The sequence below is a fragment of the Lycium ferocissimum genome, chromosome 1, assembly GCF_029784015.1.
Source record: "Lycium ferocissimum isolate CSIRO_LF1 chromosome 1, AGI_CSIRO_Lferr_CH_V1, whole genome shotgun sequence".
NCBI classification, from domain to species: Eukaryota; Viridiplantae; Streptophyta; class Magnoliopsida; order Solanales; family Solanaceae; genus Lycium; species Lycium ferocissimum.
The window spans coordinates 13,245,201-13,266,712 of NC_081342.1; the positions used below are offsets into that span (position 1 = coordinate 13,245,201).

Below are 21,512 nucleotides of genomic sequence, written 5' to 3' on the forward strand. Positions count from 1 at the left end.
TCATCTTGCAACACAAGAATACTAATCATCTTTTTCTCTTTTATTTTGGATTTTTCCTCCTCCATTTTATTAGTTTAGCTAATATTGAAAAGCCTAAAAATCTCCATTAGTGCTCTAAACGTTATGATTCTTGTACCCTCCTCTTAATTTAATTTTTATTTAATGTGTATTAATATATTTGAGGGGAGGTTAAAAGACAAGAATGAACCTAAGCCTTATGTTGGTTATACCATCCATCTATTTTAGCTTCAACAGTCGTTACCTAGGAAAGAAGAAGTCTTCAACATTGCATTTGGGAATTTTTCTGAAAGAGGTAAACTGCCTTTTCAACTTTTTATTTTACTTTGCATGGTCACAGCTTATCTTGTAAAATTTATGTGTGAGTGAATATTTAATATCTTGCTAGAATTTTTTTGTATGTGTCATCTTCCAAACATATTCAAATGGATCAATTTCTTTACAGGTAAAGATATATGCAAATGTTTTCATTGAAAAGTGTACTTTTTTGAATTCAATAATTACTTCTTACCCATTATTTACCGTAATTTGGTAATATGTGCCACGCCATCTGCATAATGGAGCCTGGACACTCAACGAATCAATTTCTTACAGGTAAAGGTATATGCTAATGTTTTGATTGAAAGGTTTACCCTTTTGAATTCAAGAACTACTTCTTACTCATTATTTGTTGAATTTTGATAATCCGTGCTATGCCATTTGCATCGAAAAAAACCTAGACATCCGTGATATTCATCTAACGTTGAATATATTTCTTTCAAGATAGCTATATTCACTCTCGAATTCACGAATTTTTAAATACGAGAGTTAGGGCATATCTCATACCCTATTTTTAATCGGGGTCAAAAATTTTTATAACATCCCTAACAATTCCGGGGTTATTTAAAGTTAAGAGTCGCCACCTAATTAATTATGGTGAATTAGGGCACCTAAGGTTAATTAAAATAATTATCTAAAGTTAACTCTGTTTTAAAATCTACGAAACCAAAATTCTAGGTAAGGGTTCTACTAATCTAGAGGGAAGGTATTAGGCATCCTCTAAATTCCATTAATAATGGTTAATCCGACCGGACTCAAATTTAATTAGGCCAAGTGTAAATATTATAGGAAAGAAAATTGTTTCGCAAATATTACTAGAGTTTAAAAGAAAATATGCTATTTAAGATAATACTTGTAAATATAGTCAAGGTTTTAAATGAAGGTATAATAATGTTGCTTAAAATAACGCCTGTTGGACAACATAATAATTTGCGTAAAAGAAGATTCTAAATATTAAATGAGATTTAAAGATATTGCTAAGGCCTTAAATAAAAATATAGTAATGTTAAGAATGAGATTTGTAGAAAATAGGATAATTTGCCCATGAATAATAGCCTTTAAAAGGTGATTTGACAAATGTGATCTTTACATAAAAAAAATGATATTATATGAATATGATGAAGTAGAAATGCTTAGACTTATTTTCTTAAATATGATAAAAAGGCCATGAATTTTTTTCCATTTTTTATCACTCCTATTTAGCGTTATTTAGACTAAAACGTGCATGATTGGAAAATGTATTCATAAAATATACTTGAATTTATATTTGCGTGTTAGTGATGTTTTGAAATTGCTAATACGATAAGAATGAAAACATGATCTTAATTTAAAATATGTGCTCGTAGCTTTCGTCCTTGAAAATCAATGGCTTTGATATAGATAAATATTATAGACATTATAAATACATTAATATGGAAGAAGTTAAGACGAAACTAAGGAATTAATTATTGTTTCTTCCTACCATTTTTTGCTAGAATCAAACCCGCTAATTCCGCTAAGACTCGCCTAATCTAAGCAAATAAACAAATAAAGCGTTAGTCATGTAATTACAAATTAAATGCGCAAAATAAATAAAAAGATAGGAGAGTAAAATAATTGAAATGGGCTCGACCCATTCGAGGGCTTATTCCGGCTCATGTTTATTGGGCTTACCCCGCATTTGCCTTCTTATGGCGTGGGATGATTGTTGGTATGTAGGAGGTCATGTTGGGCTTTTGGCCCTTGGCCTTGAAATGCGGGAGGAGACAAGTCCGAGGGACTCGTATACGATAGTCATGCATAAAAATGAAAGAAAAAGATTAGTATGCAGTCAATAAATAAATTTAAACGTATATAATGTAAATTTCGAGACAAACCAACAGATGATGTATACATTGTGTATATCTAGATAAATCTCGTGTATACATACATATATTTCATAAACAAAATAGCATATGATGCACACGTATGCATTATTGGACCTTATGTGTTATTTACCTGTTTAATGCCATGTACAATATACCTAAGATACACACACCACGATATGTATACCAGATGTATATCGAATGTATATTCGGTTTTTAGACGTGTTCTAAGTCTGAAACTACGGCCTAAGTATCAAACTTGGTAGGAATCTTTCAAATTCATTTAGCGTGCTACTTTATTGATCAGTTTACATTAACATGGGACATGTTACTTTTAAGGTTTAAAAGACATTTTAAAGGTTGAAAAATGATTTAGGATCGGTCATAGGGAACTATATTCACATGTTTTTTTCGACTCAATAAAATTTGGCCGTAAACTTTTAACCACGCAACTTGATTTTGATGATAAATAACCATTGGACTTAATCGAACATGCTTCATAGTCATAATGGTTTCAAAACGAGGGTAAGACAGAGTAGGGATAGGTCGCACGAAGAATCACACAATCTCATGATGCAAAACCATAACGACTAGAACATCGATACGAAGTGCAGGTTATGACATTTTAGACAGAAGAGACCATAACTTATTGATCGTAACTCGAACAAAAGTATACGGAGTGATAATCATAGACTCCCATTCTCAAACGTATAAGCAGCTAGCATACACAGACCCGAGTGAGTATGGACATAGACTAACCACAATAAGATAAATCCGGACCATACATATATCCTTCTTCAAACTTCATATACCATTAACAGAGACTAAATAATCTAAAGGTAGGTAGATTAACCACAAAAGCAAAAGATATATAACCGTGATTTCTCGAACCACGTAACAGAGTTAGATTAACGTGGAATTGACTAACGACCTATCTAAACATGGAGTTAACAACTAAACCGACCCAAACAAAGACTAGATGGGAAGCTAGTCATGCATAATAAAATTTGTCAGAAAACAACATAACCTATCTAAACAACCAAAATACTAAGCTACCTAAGCGCATAAACGACGAACAATACTTTGAAAATGATAAGCTAAACTATCTAAGCAAATATGGAACGGACATAAATAGGAAATGATACCGAAAATAACGTAGTGGAAAGAGACTTGAAAGATCAATTAGCTTCAAAAATACGTTTAAATAAGTATAACCAATTCTTTAAATTATTTAGTTAGAAATGAAGAAAGGGTTGAGGTTCAAAAAACGGTTCGAATGAAAACTTAAAGAATGCTTAGATGTTTTAATATCTTCAACACAAAAAAAGTAACCTACCGGACCTTTCACACATATATTTCATTCAACTCATATGGAGACAAATACGGTATTCCTATAACAGAGATGGTTTTCATGGAAAGCGTACTGCTCATTCATAGGTGTTTATCTAAAAGGAACTTGTCAATATCGAATATAACATCCCTATTTCATCCACTAAGTCAAACTTCAAGAAAAAGTGGGGACAAACATGGAGATTTGATTGAAACCAAGACTATGAGTATACACAAATGGATCTCAACAATATCGTAACACAATTTTTATATTCTAAATGAATCCATAATGCGACAAATAAGCGGTTTTAAATGCTTTTACATTAGGGAATCAACTATCAAACAATAAACTAACAATTAAACTAAGCCGATAAACGGAATCCGAAAATACACAAAAACTAAAAAGTAAAACGAGGATGAAAATTACTCCACACTAAACACAAACGACAACCTAAGTCCAAACGCCAATCAAACTATGAGCTATAAATTAACTAAATACTAAAGCTACGGCGAGGAAACGAAAACTCTACAAACTACATGAAAACGAATTTAGAAAGAGAAAGAGAGGGAATTACCTCTTCCGGATACGATGAACGGGGTATGAATCGCTTTAATCTATCCCTGCGACTCCAAAGTAAAAGTCGAATTGATAAGCGTAAATAATTTAACACTCTAAAAAACGAGTGTTTCAAGATGTAGTGAGAATAAATGTATTTCAAGTAGGGTTTGAGGCGACTGATCGAACTCCTTTTGTGGGTCAAGAAAGTGAGTATTTATAAGGTGATTTTAGGGTTTCATTTGGGCGGGATTCGAGATTGAAAATCGTTTCAAATCCAAACGTTAGGGTTTTCATTCACGTGATTTACTTTAGATTTATGCCCGAAGCGGTTCGATTTTCTTTACGGTCTTATGAATCGTGGTGTCTTTAAGCGAGAACGGAAATCCCGCCATTTCAACGACGGGGCAAACGCGGGTACAGAAAGAACGACAAATTCCCAGTGCGAAAATGTGGTAGACAAACTGTTCATGGCTAAAGGAGGGCTAAGGTTTTTCCGAAAATGGGTGGAAAGGAGAGAAGTTGATTGAGAGAGAGAAAGAAGAAAGAGTTACCAAGAAAGGAGAAAGAGAAAGAGATTAGGTTTTGTTAAATATAGTGGGCCGGGTCGGGTGAGTTTGGTTGGGCTGGACCGGGTAGGGGAATTGGGTAATGGGCTGAGGAGTTGAATTGTTGGGCTATTTATTTGGCTGAAAAACACTGGTCTTTCCTCCTTTATTTTAATCATTTTTTGGGCTTCTAATTTAATAACTAGTACAATATATACTATGATAAATTATGATTAATAATGATATTAATAGTAGTAGAAATAGTAGTGAAAATAAAATACTTAACTCGTCAATAAATTTAGAAGCCCGAAGAAATAAATTAGAATAAAGGAGGGACAAAATTGGGTGTCAACAATATCTCTACCTATGCTCTACGGTCTTGTGACATATATTGATGCTTTTGTTGTTGTTGTTTTTTTTTTTTTAATTATTTTAAAAAATTAAAAACTAGCTGCCACCTTCAACATGGGGATATGCATAATAATTAAAATGACCAAAAACATATGGTAAAACAAAAATTGAGAAAGAAGGAAATGGCTACCGAATCATGCTCCATATCAATTTTAGGATTTAATCAAATTTGTTAAATTAAAATATTTAATGATAAAAAATTAAAATAATAGATTTATAATAGTTTATTAGTTCTTTTTGATAATTTTGTTCTCCAATTAAAATTGTTTGTTTTTTCCTGTTCCTTACTATATTGGTACTTTTCGTATTATCTAATTAAACTACAATTAATGTGTAATAATATCTATGCTTATTCATATCCTATAATATGTTATGCATTATTTTAATATATTATTCTATATTTTATGTTGAGATTTGAGAACCTTATATTCTTATTACTTTATCTTGTTTATTAGGAAGTGAAAGCAAGTAAGAAAGGAAAAAGAAAAAAGAGAAAAAAGTTAAAGATAAAAGGGTTAAAACTTAAAAAGGGGGAAGGAGAAGGTTACATATGCACAGAAAGAGATCGATTCTCTTGAAATTTGTCTTTATATTCCTTTTTAAGAAAAATGAAATATTAATTTACTCACATAGATTATACAAATATTTATTGAAACTCCGTCTTTACACCCCATTAAGAAAAATGAAAATATTGTTTCACTCACGGAGATTGTACAAGTATTTATTGAAGACAAAAAACTCTCCACGTAATGAAAAATATATAAACTAAGAGTTAACAATATAATTGGTTAAAATTTAAAATATTTGAATTTAAAAAGATAGTAATAAATTTACAAAATTAATATTCAGATGTCTAATCTGCTCGAAGAGCGAATAGGTTCACTAGTTAAGCATAAAGGTCGTAGATTTAAATAAAAGAAAAATGAAAACAAAAGGGACATAAGAACAAATCAAGCATTTGTTAGCCTCAAACATCTCCGTAAGCGCATCAACCTGGAAAAAAAAAAGATTAAATTTTTTTAAAAGTATAACCCAGTAAGAGATACTTTTTTTTGGCAGAATGAAAATTCTTTCATGTTTCTTGTCTTTCAAAAGGGACGGAATAAATACTTTCTTTCATAAGAAGAATGTGCTTTGGGGCGCAATTTTCACTAACAATTTCACAATATTCAAATACACGGATACCTTTTTTCTTTGTAATTATTGTAAACTTGTATACATCTAAATGCTCTTTTTAATGTGAAGAGTTTCACAAGTTTTCATAAGTAGTATTTTTTGAATTTAAATAAAACTTAAGGGTGTGTTTAGTCAAGAAATTTAAGTGTATTAAATCACAATGATCTGTATAATGTGTCTATCCCTTGACCATAATTTGCATTATCAAATGTATGACAAATGAAGAACAAAATCCCACATGTCGTTACTCGTTAATGTTTTGGTTCCTCAGCACAAAGAACAAAGGTATATAAATAAAAATATAATTAGAAAAATGGTACTTTACCAATATTGGCATCAAAATTGAGTTCTTAAATCTCGTTGTTCTTCTTAACTGTTCTAAAACACTCAAAAGCAAGCTATGTCTAATGAAAATCACTCTGCAGGTCCATAAAACAAATTTTGTAATCAATTTGTTAGTAAATGATAAATGAAATTTGAAAAAAAGGAAGAGAATAAACTAAAATCCTTATGCTAAACAAAAGTAATTAGAGGATAAGTACATTATAGTGCAGATGACATACCATAACATACTAATCACTTACCACACCAGGGCACTAAAACCAACTGGAAAAGGTATCAACTATTAGAAAATCTTTTGTTGTCACTATCTATAAATAACATAATGAAAGTTAAAACTTAAGCTTGGATTATATATAGACTGTATTCTACAAGCCAAAATGCACATATGGAAATTTAATGAACCATTTTTTTTGAATCAATTGTTGCAACGTGCAACTTTAATGACCCGTTATTGTCAATTCAATAGGAACTATCCGGCCATCTTAATCTTTTAGATTTAGCCCACTAAGTGCATTTGTTTTTAAGGTACGAATCTTAGTCATTACCATCTTTATTTGTTTTGTTTTCTTATGAAGCCTCTTAATAGATCTGAACGAATCAGATCTGTAACAGAGTCTTGACACCATTGTACTCATTTAAAATAAACCTCTTGTTTCACAAAACCTTTCATGACTTCTCTTCTCACGCCTCTAGCTATCCTTTCTCAAGTATACCAATTTTTGAATCGGTAAGTTTTCATAAATTTGTTCAAGTATTCTGATATTCATGAAAGCTTGGGTGTATTGATGTTTACCCAAGAACTCCTGAAGGCGCAAAATTAACTAATTAACTGGAATAGCAAAATCATTTTCTTGAAGTTTCCTGGAGTTTGTTAAAAACTTTATTTGAAATCTAATGTATTTTTACCCAGTTCATGATCTAATCTGCTCCAGAAAAATTAAACATGAGCAAATTCATCTTCTCAATAAAATTCCTATCTTCACTTCTCAATCTTTGAAGTATCTCAGTGACTCTATAAGACAATAATAATGAAATAAAAAAAAAAAAACTTGAATAGTACATAACCCTCTAATCAAATTTTGAACTTAATACATAATACCAAGCTTCAAGAAACAGCAGAGAACGCTCAGAAATTGTGTCAAACATTGAAAAGTTTGCTCCTTTTTTCTTATTTTAATAAACTTTCTTACTAGAAAACATCTTTGTGGGTTTCGACCATAATAGCTCTCTATCACTTTTAGTTGATAGAGAAAGGGTTGCCATTCTAATAATAAGCACAAATTCTTTAAAAAAATTGTGTTACCTTGTGGCACTAATTAATTATATTGATGTATGGAGTAACTTTATTTGCATTTTAGATAGTTCATATTTTTTTATCAAATATAAATATTCAAAATATTTCTATCTATTAAAAAATAAATTTATTTTCCGAAATGATATTTTTATAATATTTTATTAAAATGTTGGTTAATTTCAAACACATTCGTATATGGAAAACAAAACAAACTTTTTAATCATTCGGTTTCGGATTAGAGACAACATCTTATCTAGATCTTAATACACATCTTAATATTCAGATGTGTATTCAGATTCAGACGTCTTAATCTTAATGTAAACAAATGAGGCCATCAGTTGAACTGTTACAACTTTACCATCTTTATGTTGGACATGAGAAGTATGGGAGTCATGCAAATATTATTAAGAGTAGAAATTGAAGAGGTGTGAGTTATGAGTAATTACTCCTTGTAAAGACATTAAATACAAAAGAGGAAAACATTAAAAATATTAGGAGACATTGTCATTTTATAATTAGAAGAAAGTCAAAAAAAAGGAGAAAAAAGATAAATAGAATCCTTAGCCATAGAGAGGTGCCACATCACTTTTCTATTGCCTAGCTTTATATTATATATATAGATTGTTTCATATATAATTATTTACTCAAAACTTTGTTTAATAACATTAAAATTATTTTATAAAATCATATACTATATGATTCGCCATACGCGTGCACACACATGTCGAGAAACTAATAACATCTAAAAAGTCTTTTCACTGCAGAGGCGGATTTAGGATATTCATTTGGGGTTCCCGAGAACCCAATAACTATTGTGTAGATCTTGTATTTGTATTGAGAAATTCAATAGTTATATAAGAATTACGAGTTGGGAACCCATTAACAAAGTATGTTGTTGGTCTAGTGGCAAAAAGAAAACATGTTAAGCTCTGTTGTCCTCTCGCTTATAATTGGTTGAGGGTTTGAATCTCCTAATCACCATGTAGGCCTTTATTTTGTCTCTTTTTATTTTAAAATTTGATATGAGTGGGAACCCATAAACTTCAAATCCTGATAAGCTTGTATTTCATTGTCTAGTGTAATTTGGGCTATATGACTTTTTCTCAATTATAAAGGAAGAGTGATAAAAGAAAGGATCAAATAAACAGCAAGAGAGGGTTATACTATAAGTTCGTTAGTTGGACTCCCGTTTTACTCTCTGAAATGGCAAAGTTTGATCCTCACCAAGTTCCTCTCCCTACCTCATAAGCCCTAAACAAATGTCGATATATAAAGAACAAAAAAACGTCACTAAACACAAAAAGTGGTATTTCGTCTCATTCAAAAACTCTACGTAAGAGATAAAGACCCAATTAATTTTTAATTATTTGGCCGTCCGTGAAGTTGCTGTGCATGCTATTAGTATTTGTTGAGCAGTTGAGCTATTAGGATCAAGCCTTACATGTTCACGATTGAGCTACATTAATCTACATAGTAGTTGGCTAATTAATTGATTTTTGTGGAATTGAATATTGTATTGGTCATCAAAAAGTGATCATTTGTCATTTCCTACCACTGAATTTGTAGAATGAGTCGATGATATATGCTTTCCTAGATTCCCACTAGCTTTATACTGATCAATGATCATCATGGTCGTCATCTCTTAAATGTCAAATAAGATGAAGAAATAACATTATAATGAATCGCATCATCCACTAGTTTATAATTGAATGGTCAACATTGGTTATTATATGGTTTCTAACACAAGGGCGGAGCCAGTAAGGGGCAAGGGGTTCAGGGGGTTCCTCCTTCGTCAAAAAATTATATTGTGTATACAAAGTTAAAATTATATGTATATATAGTAGATGATGAATCCCATAACTTTTTTCGTATTTACTTCTTTATATTTTTGAATACTCTTATTAAAAATTCTGACTCCACTAAAAGGGCTTGCTAATTTTACTGTTTTGAGCTACTCCGTCAAATGTTAACTTTCTGGTTTGATGCTTACACTTCCTGAATAATATCTTATCTATACGAATCACCCCATGTCACTAATCTATTTCAAATGTTCAAAAAGTTTTTTCGCTCATTAAACATAGTGAGATTTTAGTAGTTGTAGTTACTATAGTGTTAACATCTAGCAGTGACTAAAGTCATGGTTGTTAGTAGGTATTTCCATCTGTTAGAAAAAGCATTTCACTGCAAATATCATACTAAATGTACATATATAAGTTTCTTGACACCACATCTATAAAGAAAGAGAATAGAAAGGGTGTGCCTGGTCAAATAATCTATAACAATAGAGTAGCTAATCCATCAAATTTGAAACCTGTTGCTAATTTTCTATCTTGGGATGACGCAGGGCCAAAAAGTTGTCAATATTCTAAACATAAAATTGTATATGCTAATTCTTTCTGTACCTCTGATCCCAAAGTGAGAATGACCCCATCCTACTATCCCCAAAAATCAACTTAAAACAATTAAATCTAAATATGCGAGTTTAGCTCTACATTATCCCATACTACATAATTTATCAATACTAATTAAAAGATTATTCAGATGCAAACAATCTACCATAATATACTCAAATGTACCAACCAATAACATTACATCGCCATCAGCCATTTTGGCATTCATATATTTCCCTAATCAATCATCATATCACTTCATTATTAGAGCAGCCCCATTTACAACATACTTCTGAGTTTGTCAAAACTCGTTCATCCCAAAAAGAAAGAAAGCATGGACAGACTTGTTAAGCCTGAATTGGAGGAACTCAAACTATGCTTCATCAGATGGCAAAAGTGTTCTTCAACTTTCAAGTTAACCAATCTCATGCACACCATGTCTGTAGCCATTAGTCTCTCTACCACCAAGCCTTCTGTTTTCTCTTTCTCCCATCCCTTTTCCATTATTCCTCCCCTCTCTACTGCTTCCTTCACTCTTTTCTTGACTCATCCTTGTGATCAGCCTCCACTTTCTACGCCTTTGGACACCGTTATGGTTAAGTCATCTATGCTTCCTACTGGTAAAGCCAGTCAGGATGATCTTCGCCGTCTTTTCTCAAGAATTGGAAAACATATTTTCAAAGATGCCAAGATTCCCATCTCCCTTGTTGGTCCACAAGTCGCAGAGTTTCTTCTTTCACCTAATTCTTCAGTTTCATCTGACACTTTCTTGGATGTCAGTTCACTTCTCCCAAAAGCCTTGTCTTCGTGTGGTGGCTGTCAGCTTGATTCGTTGCTTAAATCTTCTGCCAAGAATGGAAATTCCCACTTTATTTCAGCTCTGATAGAGGCTGGTGCCGATGTTAATAGAAGGGACTCTGATGGCGAATCCGCTATGTCACTGGCTGTGAAATCTGGAAATCTTGATTCTGTTCAGGTCCTGATTGAGTCTGGTTATACTATTGACAACTCTGCTGATAGGTTTCTGCATGTTGCATCAGCCATGGACCGCGTGGACTTGATGGAGATTCTGTGTTTGGGTTATGCTGACATAGATTTGAACTCAATTGACTCTCAAGGTAGAACTCCCCTTCACATAGCATCGATTCATGGGCATGTTGAGGTGATTCAGTTTCTTGTTTCAGTAGGGAGTGATACAGATATGTTAGACTCTCAAGGTTGGACTCCTTTGCATTTTGCTGCTCACCAAGGCCATTTTGAAGCAGTTGATTTCTTACTAAATCATTCCAATTTTGCAAAATATGCTCTAACAAAACAAGGGAAGACTGCCTATGAGCTTGCTACCGATAAGGGTCACTCCAAATTGTACGATCTTTTACTATTGGGAGACACTTTGCATCGGGCTGCAAGAAAAGGAGATGTTTCTGATATCAAGAAATGTATAACTGAAGGGGCGAATGTGAACGGAAAGGATCAGAATGGTTGGACTCCTCTGCACAGAGCAGCTTTTAAGGGTAGAATTGAAGTGGTAAAGGTTTTGGTAAAGCATGGAGCTAAGCTTGATGTTGTTGATGATTGTGGACACACACCGCTTCATCTTGCTATTGAGGCTGGTCAAAAGAATGTGGCTATGTATTTAATTGCTCAAGGTACTAAGGCTAAATTTAAAAGCTTTAAAGCTAAAGCAGTGGTTCCATGCGATTTGGAGAATTTCAAGAACCATCCTTCACATCAACATACTGCAACTTTATATCATGTGAAGCATGAAAGAACTTGATTTCAAATGAAGAGACTGTTAATATATCTTTTTGACTAATGCAAATGCTTTGTAAACTCCTTTTGTGTTTTGTATGCAACTTGTATAATCTGAATTGCCTTGAAATACTAGGACCTAGAAGCAATTATATATTTTTTTTCTGAGAAAGAGAATTGTTTTTGGACTTTTAGCTCTCAAAGATCTTGAGGATATATCTCCAGTAAATAATCTTTTGATTTTCAGTGTCAATGCTTGTTTGAGTTTCCAATACTTGGAAGCTGAGATGATACTGAACTTGGATATCCACTTATAATCATTTGTTCGGAAATTATACAATTTAACTATTATGGCGGATATATTTGTTTTTTGGCACAAGTTAACTTAACATGCGTCATCCATGGAAAAAATAGCTCGTATTCCCTCGCAGTAAGTCACTAATGGCTCAAGAGAATGCATCGCATGGTGGGAATCAACAGAAGAAGAAGGTAACCAGTCGCAAGTGATGAAGGAAACCACACAACCATCGAATGAAATAATAATCAAGGGAACTGTAGATCAGGGCAATGGAATAGTGGAATCTCAGATCCAAGAGGAATGGTCATCAACCAGGTCTCGAATAGCACTTGGAAGATGTCTTGGGCTGAGAAAGTTGAGGCATCACAAGAACTGAACAAGAGAAGCTCCATCTGGGACAATTTTGACATCACCAGGATCTCAAATGCAGGGTTTAAGCTCCATTTTGTGGAGCCTGAGATGCATGAGTTACCTGTCTGTGAAATCAATATAGAGGATATAAGTACTGAAATAACATACTGGAAGAATTTTGTAGTTTGTTACGTTTTGGGGGCAAACCCACCTTTCTCCGTCCTGAATGGTTACATTCATAGATTTTGTGGTCAAAACATGGGATTAATAAGGTAGCAATGCTTAAAATGGGATTGTCTTGGTGACATTTGATACCGAGTTGGGGAAGAATGAAGAAATTCAAGGGGGTTTATATCATTTTGACAACAAACCTTTCATTGTATAGGTTTGGCATCCGAATATAGAGTTTACAAGGGAAGAGTTGTAAACAGTGCCCATATGGGTGAAACACTAGATTGGATTTCAAATACTGGAGTCCAAAAGATCTCAGCAAAATCGGGAGTTTGATTGGGAAGCCCCGGACCAAATGTATATGAGAGTGATTATAATCGATAGCATAAATGGATTTCAAATACTGGAGTCCACAGAGTCCTGGATTTTCTGAGATGTTGTACTGGGATTATGATGTAATGGCTTTTCTTGATGATCAATCTTTCAACCTAAAAGCCAAGGCCTTCTCTTTTCTTGATACCGAATCTTAATTTACTGACACTAAGCCTTCTCTTTTCTTGATACCGAATCTTAATTTACTGACACTAAGAACTGATTTGGAGAAAGAAATTCACAAATTAGGTTTAAATTATGACCTTTTAGCCGTTAAACTTAATGAGACAAGATTATAATATATGGCATAAACACTATGAATTGTTGTTCCTTCATCCTCTTTGAATTATACAAATAATAGACATTAGCTAAAAAGGATCAGATAAGCTTAAATATGAATCCCCAGATGATTAAAATTTTAGTTACCATGAGGCCTCGAAATCTCATCAAAGTTAGAGGGTGTTTGGATAAGCTTACAAGCTGGTCAAACTGGCTTATAAGCACATTTTAGCTTACCTAGTAAACACCAAAATACTTATAAGCAAAGTTATTATAAGCCAAAATCAGCCAAAAACCATAAGTTGGTCATCCCCAACTCATGATTTTTCAGCTTACAAGCACTTTTGGTTTGATTGAGTATTTTACTATTTTATCCTTAATATTTTTTTTTAATTCTCAAAGTATCTGTCCCAACTTCCTCTCCACTATGTATCCGTCGTTCCTCCTTTTCTTAACAACGAGACTTTTAAATGTATAATTTCTTGCAAATAATTTTAGGGGTATTTTAGTCATTCTAACAAAAGAACAGTTTATCAACACTTTTTCACCAAACACATCAACTGCTTATTAGCAATTTCAACAGTATTATCCAAGCACGTGACTGCTTTTTGTAAAAATTAGTGTCAGCACTTAAACTTTATTAGCTATTTACAATCAACAATGTTTATTTTCATTAAATAAAAAATTAGTAAGACAATCTGCTCTTCTTCTTGAGTACTTTTCTTAAAATGAATAAAATTTCTCTTTTTCTTTCCCCACTATGTGTAGACACATCATCTTGATTAGTGTTTGTGCAATTATTGTATATTGATTTGCCTCAAAACTAATTTAGATTTTTTTTTAATGTCAGTCGAGTGACAGGTTGGCGAGTATCAATAGCAAGAAAATAAATTTAAGCAGGATTTAAGTTTTACTATATGTGAAAGCAACACAAAATTTCTATTAAGTATGATTTCTGCAAAATTGGAAAAATTAAAAAAGTGTTTCTATGAAGCATAGCATTGGCGGCTATAATCATACACATTTCACCATTTAATATTCAATAAATATTTGGAATGTTTAACAAAAGCCATTAAATTTTTTGTTTTTACGCATATTCAATATTATCGAAAATTAAAATGTCAAAATTCTTAGCCACTTATAGCTAATTAATTTTTTACATATTTTATTATTTAAAATGCTCGTTTATTTCAATCTTTAGTTTTGTAAATCCATTTTTTTTAAATATACAGTTTTTTTTTAATACTTTCGTGATGACCGAAATTAGAAAGCAATCACATTTATTAGTATATTTCAAGAGATAATATCTAACTTGCTATCTAGTTCACACCAATTTAATTTCATGCCAAAATAGTTATTGGTTACAATTATGAATCCTCTTAATTTCATGCCAAAATAGTTATTGATTACAATTATGAATCCTCTAATTCAAACTATTTCAAAATTTACAGAATCTAAATCCCCCTTACAAATAGGAGCCAATCTAGGCAAAGAAACACACAACAACAACAAAGCCATTGGATTCCATATCCAAGCAAACACATTATTCCTCCTCCTCCTCCTGTTTAGCCATGAATAGAAAGAAAGTGAGGCTTGCTCTGATTGAAAGTGACACTGAGAGGAAAGCCTCATATAAGAAAAGAAAGAGAGGGTTCTTGAAAAAGGCTCAAGAACTCAACACCCTTTGTGATGTAGAAATTGCTACCATCGTCTATAGTGCTTACCACAATGAACCTGAGGTGTATCCATCTCATGGTGCTGCTATGACTACCATTAAAAAGTTTAGGGAGCTGCCTGTGACGGAGCAAACAAGAAACATGGTGACACAAGAAGATTTCACTAAGCAAAGAATCAAGAAGTTGGAGAACCAAATTAGAAAGGTAAGTAAAGAGAACAGGATCAAAGAATTCACTAACAAGATGTATGACATATTGGGTGAAAAAGATATTCCTACTGATATGCACCTTTATGATCTCAATGATCTGAAGTATGTGATCAACCAAAACCTGAATCAAGTACATGAAGCGATGAAAGTGAAGGCAGGCAGAGAGGGTCTCACATCGAATGACCCTCAACCAGGATCGGCGGTTCCTGGTGGGACCAACTTTGAGGGGCCAAGGGTTCCTCTGTTGGTCTCTCATGTGGCTCCAACGATGGTTCCTAGTGAGACCAACTTAGAAGGCCCGAGGGCCCCTCTGTTGGTCCCTCATGTGGCTCCAATGTCAATGGTTCCTCCAGTGGCTCCAACGGTGGTTCCTTCATCCACTCCTCCTCAAGTGTCACTACCAATGTTTCATCCGGTGGCTACTTCGTGGGTTCCTCCTATAAGCCCGTTGTGGGTTCCTCCTCCTTCTCCAGCTCCCCTATTCTCTTCACAATTGTTTCTCTCAATGGTTCCACCATTGTATCCTTCAATTCCTCAACAAATGGCTCTTAGAAGGGCTCCTAGAGCGGCCCCTCCAATGTCTCCAACAACAACGATTCCTACAATGACTTCTGCGTTGTCTTCTTCTATGTTTCCTCCGATGACACCACCAATGGCCCCTTCAATGAATATTCACTCCGTGGAATCAATGCCGATGAGTAGCTACCAAAATTATTCCTATGACATTCCACAGAGTTCTGAATTATCTGAGGTGTTGTACTGGGATGATGATGTAATGGCTTTTCTTGATGATCCATCTTTCGACGACATTAATGTTCAAGATCCAAATCACAACAACGATATCTAAGGATTTAGGACCAACATTCGTCTCGTTCAATATTGTTTTTATGTCCATGTCGTCCCATGGACTGTCTGTCTATTTTACTGTTTGCATGTCTAAGTTGTTTCATAGGACTCTCCACATATATTTCCCTTTGTTCTCATTCGAAGTGTCTATTTGTTCTCTATTATTTCATTTTTTTTTCCGGTCTATTGTTTCGTTCACTTATTAAATCTATGATCAATACACCTCTATATGAGTATTTTATAATTCACAATACAACAAAATTTGTATTTTTTTTTGCCATACCATATTCAAACAAGTAAAGCAGCAGTATCCTCTTGAAACATGAGTTCTAAGACTCAAACATCAGCAACCTATAGAGAAAAATTATAAACCTAACCTTTTTTTTGGATTTGGGAACGTGCTGAGCGGTCTCTAATAGATTTAAGTTGCTAGCGCTTTGCGATCAATTACTCGAACGAAACAGAACCAAAAATCAAAATAATGAGTAATGAACAGAAAGCTGAGAGAATAGAATGAGGTCTTGAGAGGGTAAAGAACATAGTATTTATAGTGAGAGAATTGGATAATTAAAAATGGTTGGAGAAATAATTGATAGAAAGAATTTTGATTAAGAAGAAGACAAAAAAAAAAAGTATCCTGATTTGGGCGCTGATTTGAAGGGATTATGGGATGAAATTGAGGGATATTAATGTCAACTTAGGAGAAGAAGGAAAGAAATCAAAAAAAAATTAAAAAGGAAAGAAGAGAGAAAATAAAATCAGAAGACATAACCAAGTCTTTGGGACGACAAGTTACTGCTTGGGAGTTTTATTATACATGAGAGGGGCATCAAACAAACAATTCACTAGATCAGAAGCAGGCATTGAAGACAAATTCAGAAGGAAGTAGTTTTTGCAGTTTAGGGTGCAATGATTTAATTATACATGCCATGCAAGGAATTTGAGGATTTTCAGAAACGCCAATGTAAATATAAATTTTGTTATTGCACAGGTGTAGAAGGAGATTAGAGTTAGACTAGACTATACAAGGAGAGCTCATATATCAAATTTGTTTTCCAGATTATGTAATTAGTTTGTTTTTGGTTTCTTGAGGCCTAGATGACTACAGCACCCTTCCTAGAAGGTGGTTGTAGTCCTAACTGTTCTTTAGGTGTATTAAGTTTGGTTGTGAATGGTAATATTTCACAGTTATTACCAAAAAATGGAAGGTTTGACACTGCCTATAAACTACTGGGAAATACCAACAAAGACCATACATCTTGGTATCAAAATGCAGAATGTCCTTTTACACAATAAGATTTCAGTAAATTCAGCATAGTTAATTGAGTTGTTGGAAATCTAAACTCATTCTTCTAAGGAATTGTGCTAACTATATGTTAAGAAAGGTTTGATTCATCACTGCACAAACAGCATGCTTTAGAAAATAAAGGAATACGGTAAAAAAAGACCATGGTATATTGGTATTGAACAGAAGTTATTCAACATTTTGAATTTGGCTTCCCTTAGCTTAAACTACTTGTGCATGACATTAAAACACTTATTATGTTGGCATTCTAGGGATGATGAGGATGGTGAGATTTGAAGCAGTGGGAATCTTGAAAGGCATATCGTAGCTGAGGGTGAGCAGGTCAAAAGACCACCTTTTTAGGACCAAATATTGTATTTCTCCACAACCAATAACTCTGATCATGTGCAAGTGGGAAGCAAGCTCAAATTTTGAGATTCGACCCGTATTATTATATATATTGACAGCTCAACTAACTGCATCAATCATGATTGAATGAGACAAAAGACCACTTTTTAGGTTCAGCTACGTGTTCTTGATTCTTGATTCGCCCTTATTTTTTACAACAACATACCAAAGATAATCCATCGGTTGGGCACTTTTTGGGAGGGTAGAGTGTCCATGACTTTCCTACAAACTTTTTGACGGGTAGAAATGCTGATTCCGATAGACTCGGGCTCAAAGAGAAATGAAAAAACATCAGGAATAATAAACAGTAATAATAAGCAGTAATGGCAGCACGGCAATATGATAGATAACATAGTAAAAGAAACAATCAAATAGTATTAGTGATAAGAACAAGCAATTCAAAGCAGTATAAAAGGCATGACGAAATACTATAGAAAGCAAAAGTAATATGATAACCGAAGTACAAACAACAACAAATAGTAACAGGAATCGAAAGATAAGGACCTACAAGAATAATACTATGACTAGTAGTATGAAATTAAGGATAAATAAGACAACACTCAACTACTTACTAACCTTCTATCCTAATTCGTATCCTGCATAACCTCCTATCTAAAGTCATGTCCTCGGTAAGCTGGACATGAACCATGTCCTGTCGAATCACCTCCCCGGTACTTAACTTCGGCCCTACCTCGCTCTTATGCGAACGCGTCCATAGCCAACCTCTCACACCTCCGCACTAAGGCATTCGTACATCCCCTTTGCAAATGTCTGAACCACCGAAGCCACTCTTACCTTGTCCCAGATATCTTCATTTCTAATCCTATCGCTCCTAGTTTGCCTACACATCCATCGCAGCATCCTCATTTCCGCTGGATGTGAGAGTTATTGACTGGCAACCACTCCGCCCATACATCATAGTTGGTCTAACAACCACTCTATAGAACTTGCTTTTAAATTTTGGTGAAACCTTCTTATCACACAAGACTCCGGACATGCGAGTCTCCATTTCATCCACCCCGCACTTATCTTTTAGAGGGAAAAATTATTAGTCAGATTGTTTGTTAAATGTTGATTAAAGGAGCAAGTCCCTTTCCAGAAAAGATTTTAATAATGGGGTAGCACAGAAGCCCTTGAATTCTACACCATTTGATATTGAGAATCCTTAGGTCCGCAAACATGAATTATATGGAGCACAATTAGGTATCACATTTGATATAAGTTGACCTTTTTCCCCCTAATAAACTTGCATGAATTTGTCCACTATCAAGTCAGCTGAGACGTCAAGATCATTGATAGTTCTGCCAGTCACGAGAAGATAAGGAGAATAAAGAATCAGAACTACGTTGCTGAACCCAAAAAGTGGTTTTTTGTCTTGTTCCCACACAAGTAATACTAGTGCAAGTCTGTAATATGCCTTTTCAAGACACCCCCTTGCTTTGATATCATCATCATCATCGATCTTTTATCAACGTATTGTATTACTACCGGTGTTTTAAGAGGTGGGGCGCGAGGCGAGGTGTTTTATTTAAATGACGGGATGAGACATAAGCCCCGAGACACGGGGCGTAAGTCCTATGATCAATCTACGGGCATATGTCATGTATCTTTAATTTTATAATTTTATTACTAAAAGTTAAGCAAATGTTAAGGTTTAATTAATATTCTGCAAAATATAAAAAGAATTATTATAACTATTATTTGAGAAAGGTAACAACTCAAAAAATGATAATATAGTAGATAATCTTTAAAATGAAATCTTCATCATTAATCTCCAGATCTATTAGTCCTTTCTACCCTCAACTAATATTTGCATTGACTTTTATTTATATATTCAAAGAAGGAGAAGGGCAAATAGTGTAAGAGCAACAACAACAACAACAACAACAACAACAACAAGCCAGGAAAGATAATCCCGCAAGTGCAGGGAAGATGGAGGAGAGCGTATCTGTGACCTAACCCCCACCTTGAAAGGTAGGGTGCATTTTTCCGAAAGACCAACTCAAGGAGGAAGAGAGGAAGATAAGAGGAAAACAAGACAAAAGGTCGGATAGGACAAGCATATCGAAAACAATATGATAACACGAATACCAAAAGTAGTAAAAGTCATGGTAGAACGGTCAGGAATAAAGGAGCATTAACTACTATAGATAAATAAAATAATCAAAGTACCAACGTCCAACAAATATAAGCAACAATCGATGCATAAACCAAAGGTAATAAACAAATGAGTAACCGCAAACTACTATGGTGAAAGGGTAAGCCACACAGCTTCTTATCCTAATCGGCCCCCTCCACACCTCTCCTATCTAAGGTCATGTCCCTCGGTGGCCGAAACTCGTGCCATATCTCGTCTCCAATCACCTCTCCCCAATACTTCTTCGGCCTCCCTTTTACCTCTCCCGAAACCATCCATAGCCAACCTCTCCACCTCCGCAGCAAAGATCTCTCGTCTCTCCTCTTCACATGCCCAAACCATCTCGGCCCCTCGCTTCCCCCGCATCTTGTCCTCCACCGACGCCACTCCCACCTTGTCTCGGATATCTTCATTCCTAATTCTATCTCTCCTAGTGTGTCCACACATCCACCGCAAAGATTTGCATTTCGCGACTTTCATCTTCCGACCGTGGCATTTTGACCGGCCAACACTCCGCTCCGTACAATAAAGCTCTGCCTAACCACCACTTTGTAACTTGCCTTTAAGTTTTGGAGGCACTTTCTTATCACACAAGACACTGAGGCGAGTCTCCATTTCATCCAAACAGTGTAAGAGCAATGACAAAAAATGAATGAAGTTGCTTCAAGAGCATAGTGGTATGAAATCTCTATCATATCAATTTCAGACATAATCATCTAAAAACACTACTTATGGTTGTGTTATTTTCCATGAGAGTTGCTCTTTTTATTTATATATTTTAAGAAAAATCACTATAACATGATAACATAAAGTACAAATATCATTACACCAATAATAAAAATCATAATATATAGCGAAAATACTTTTAAAACAATAAAAATTAAATTTAACGCCCAGGGTTTACGCTTTTGCCCCCAGGACTTACGCCCCAAATTTTAAGGCGTACACCCTATGGATCTACACCTTTCATTAGCACCCTGGAGCGGTTTTGGGACGCCCCGCCCCAGGACTCGCCCCGAAAACGCCTCTGAAAACACTGTTTACTACTAGGTATCTAATGTCATCCACAACTAGTTTAAGCAAAGCCTGTCTCTTTAGTTTAGAATGTTTAATAGCTTCTGTTAGGATCATGTGTTTAGTCACCTTCTTACTTTCCTAAGCTATTTTGGTTGTGATTTGATGAATTGAACCTTTCTCAGTTTCTCTACATAATTGTTAGCACAAGCTTCATAGAGGAATGTGTTTGGTATTCCAAGAATGCAATCAAAAAGGTGAATTCAGTAGAAACAACTCCAATATTCCAGCTAGCCCGTGTACAGACAGATTCATTCTGCATTTGAAAGTTTATTTCCTTATTCTTGAATTTGTATTCCTCAGTGCTTTATAGGCAGTCTCAAATTTTAAAATGGCTAAAAGTTGAAAGAATTGGAGATCTAAGTCTTAGTATTTCCAGCTTCTAATTATCAACCAAGCATTTAACTGAAAATAATTTAAAAAAAATA

At 34.2% G+C, this 21,512-nt stretch overlaps 2 protein-coding genes across 2 annotated transcripts; both read left to right on the top strand.

The window, feature by feature from the left end:
- Window positions 1–10,560: 10,560 nt before the first annotated feature.
- Window positions 10,561–12,003, top strand: LOC132062194 (protein VAPYRIN-LIKE-like). Its single transcript, XM_059454817.1, has one exon. It carries the CDS (start codon window positions 10,561–10,563, stop codon window positions 12,001–12,003), a length of 1,443 nt encoding a protein of 480 aa, XP_059310800.1.
- Window positions 12,004–14,786: 2,783 nt separating this feature from the next.
- Window positions 14,787–16,776, top strand: LOC132068808 (agamous-like MADS-box protein AGL92). The gene has a single exon (XM_059462545.1). It carries the CDS (start codon window positions 15,021–15,023, stop codon window positions 16,179–16,181), a length of 1,161 nt encoding a protein of 386 aa, XP_059318528.1. The 5' UTR covers window positions 14,787–15,020; the 3' UTR covers window positions 16,182–16,776.
- Window positions 16,777–21,512: the final 4,736 nt, after the last annotated feature.

What these genes read in the sequence shown, in the direction of transcription:
- LOC132068808 (XM_059462545.1), top strand. Translation starts at nt 15,021, where the DNA reads ATGAATAGAAAGAAAGTGAGGCTTGCTCTGATTGAAAGTGACACTGAG.
- LOC132062194 (XM_059454817.1), top strand. Translation starts at nt 10,561, where the DNA reads ATGGACAGACTTGTTAAGCCTGAATTGGAGGAACTCAAACTATGCTTC.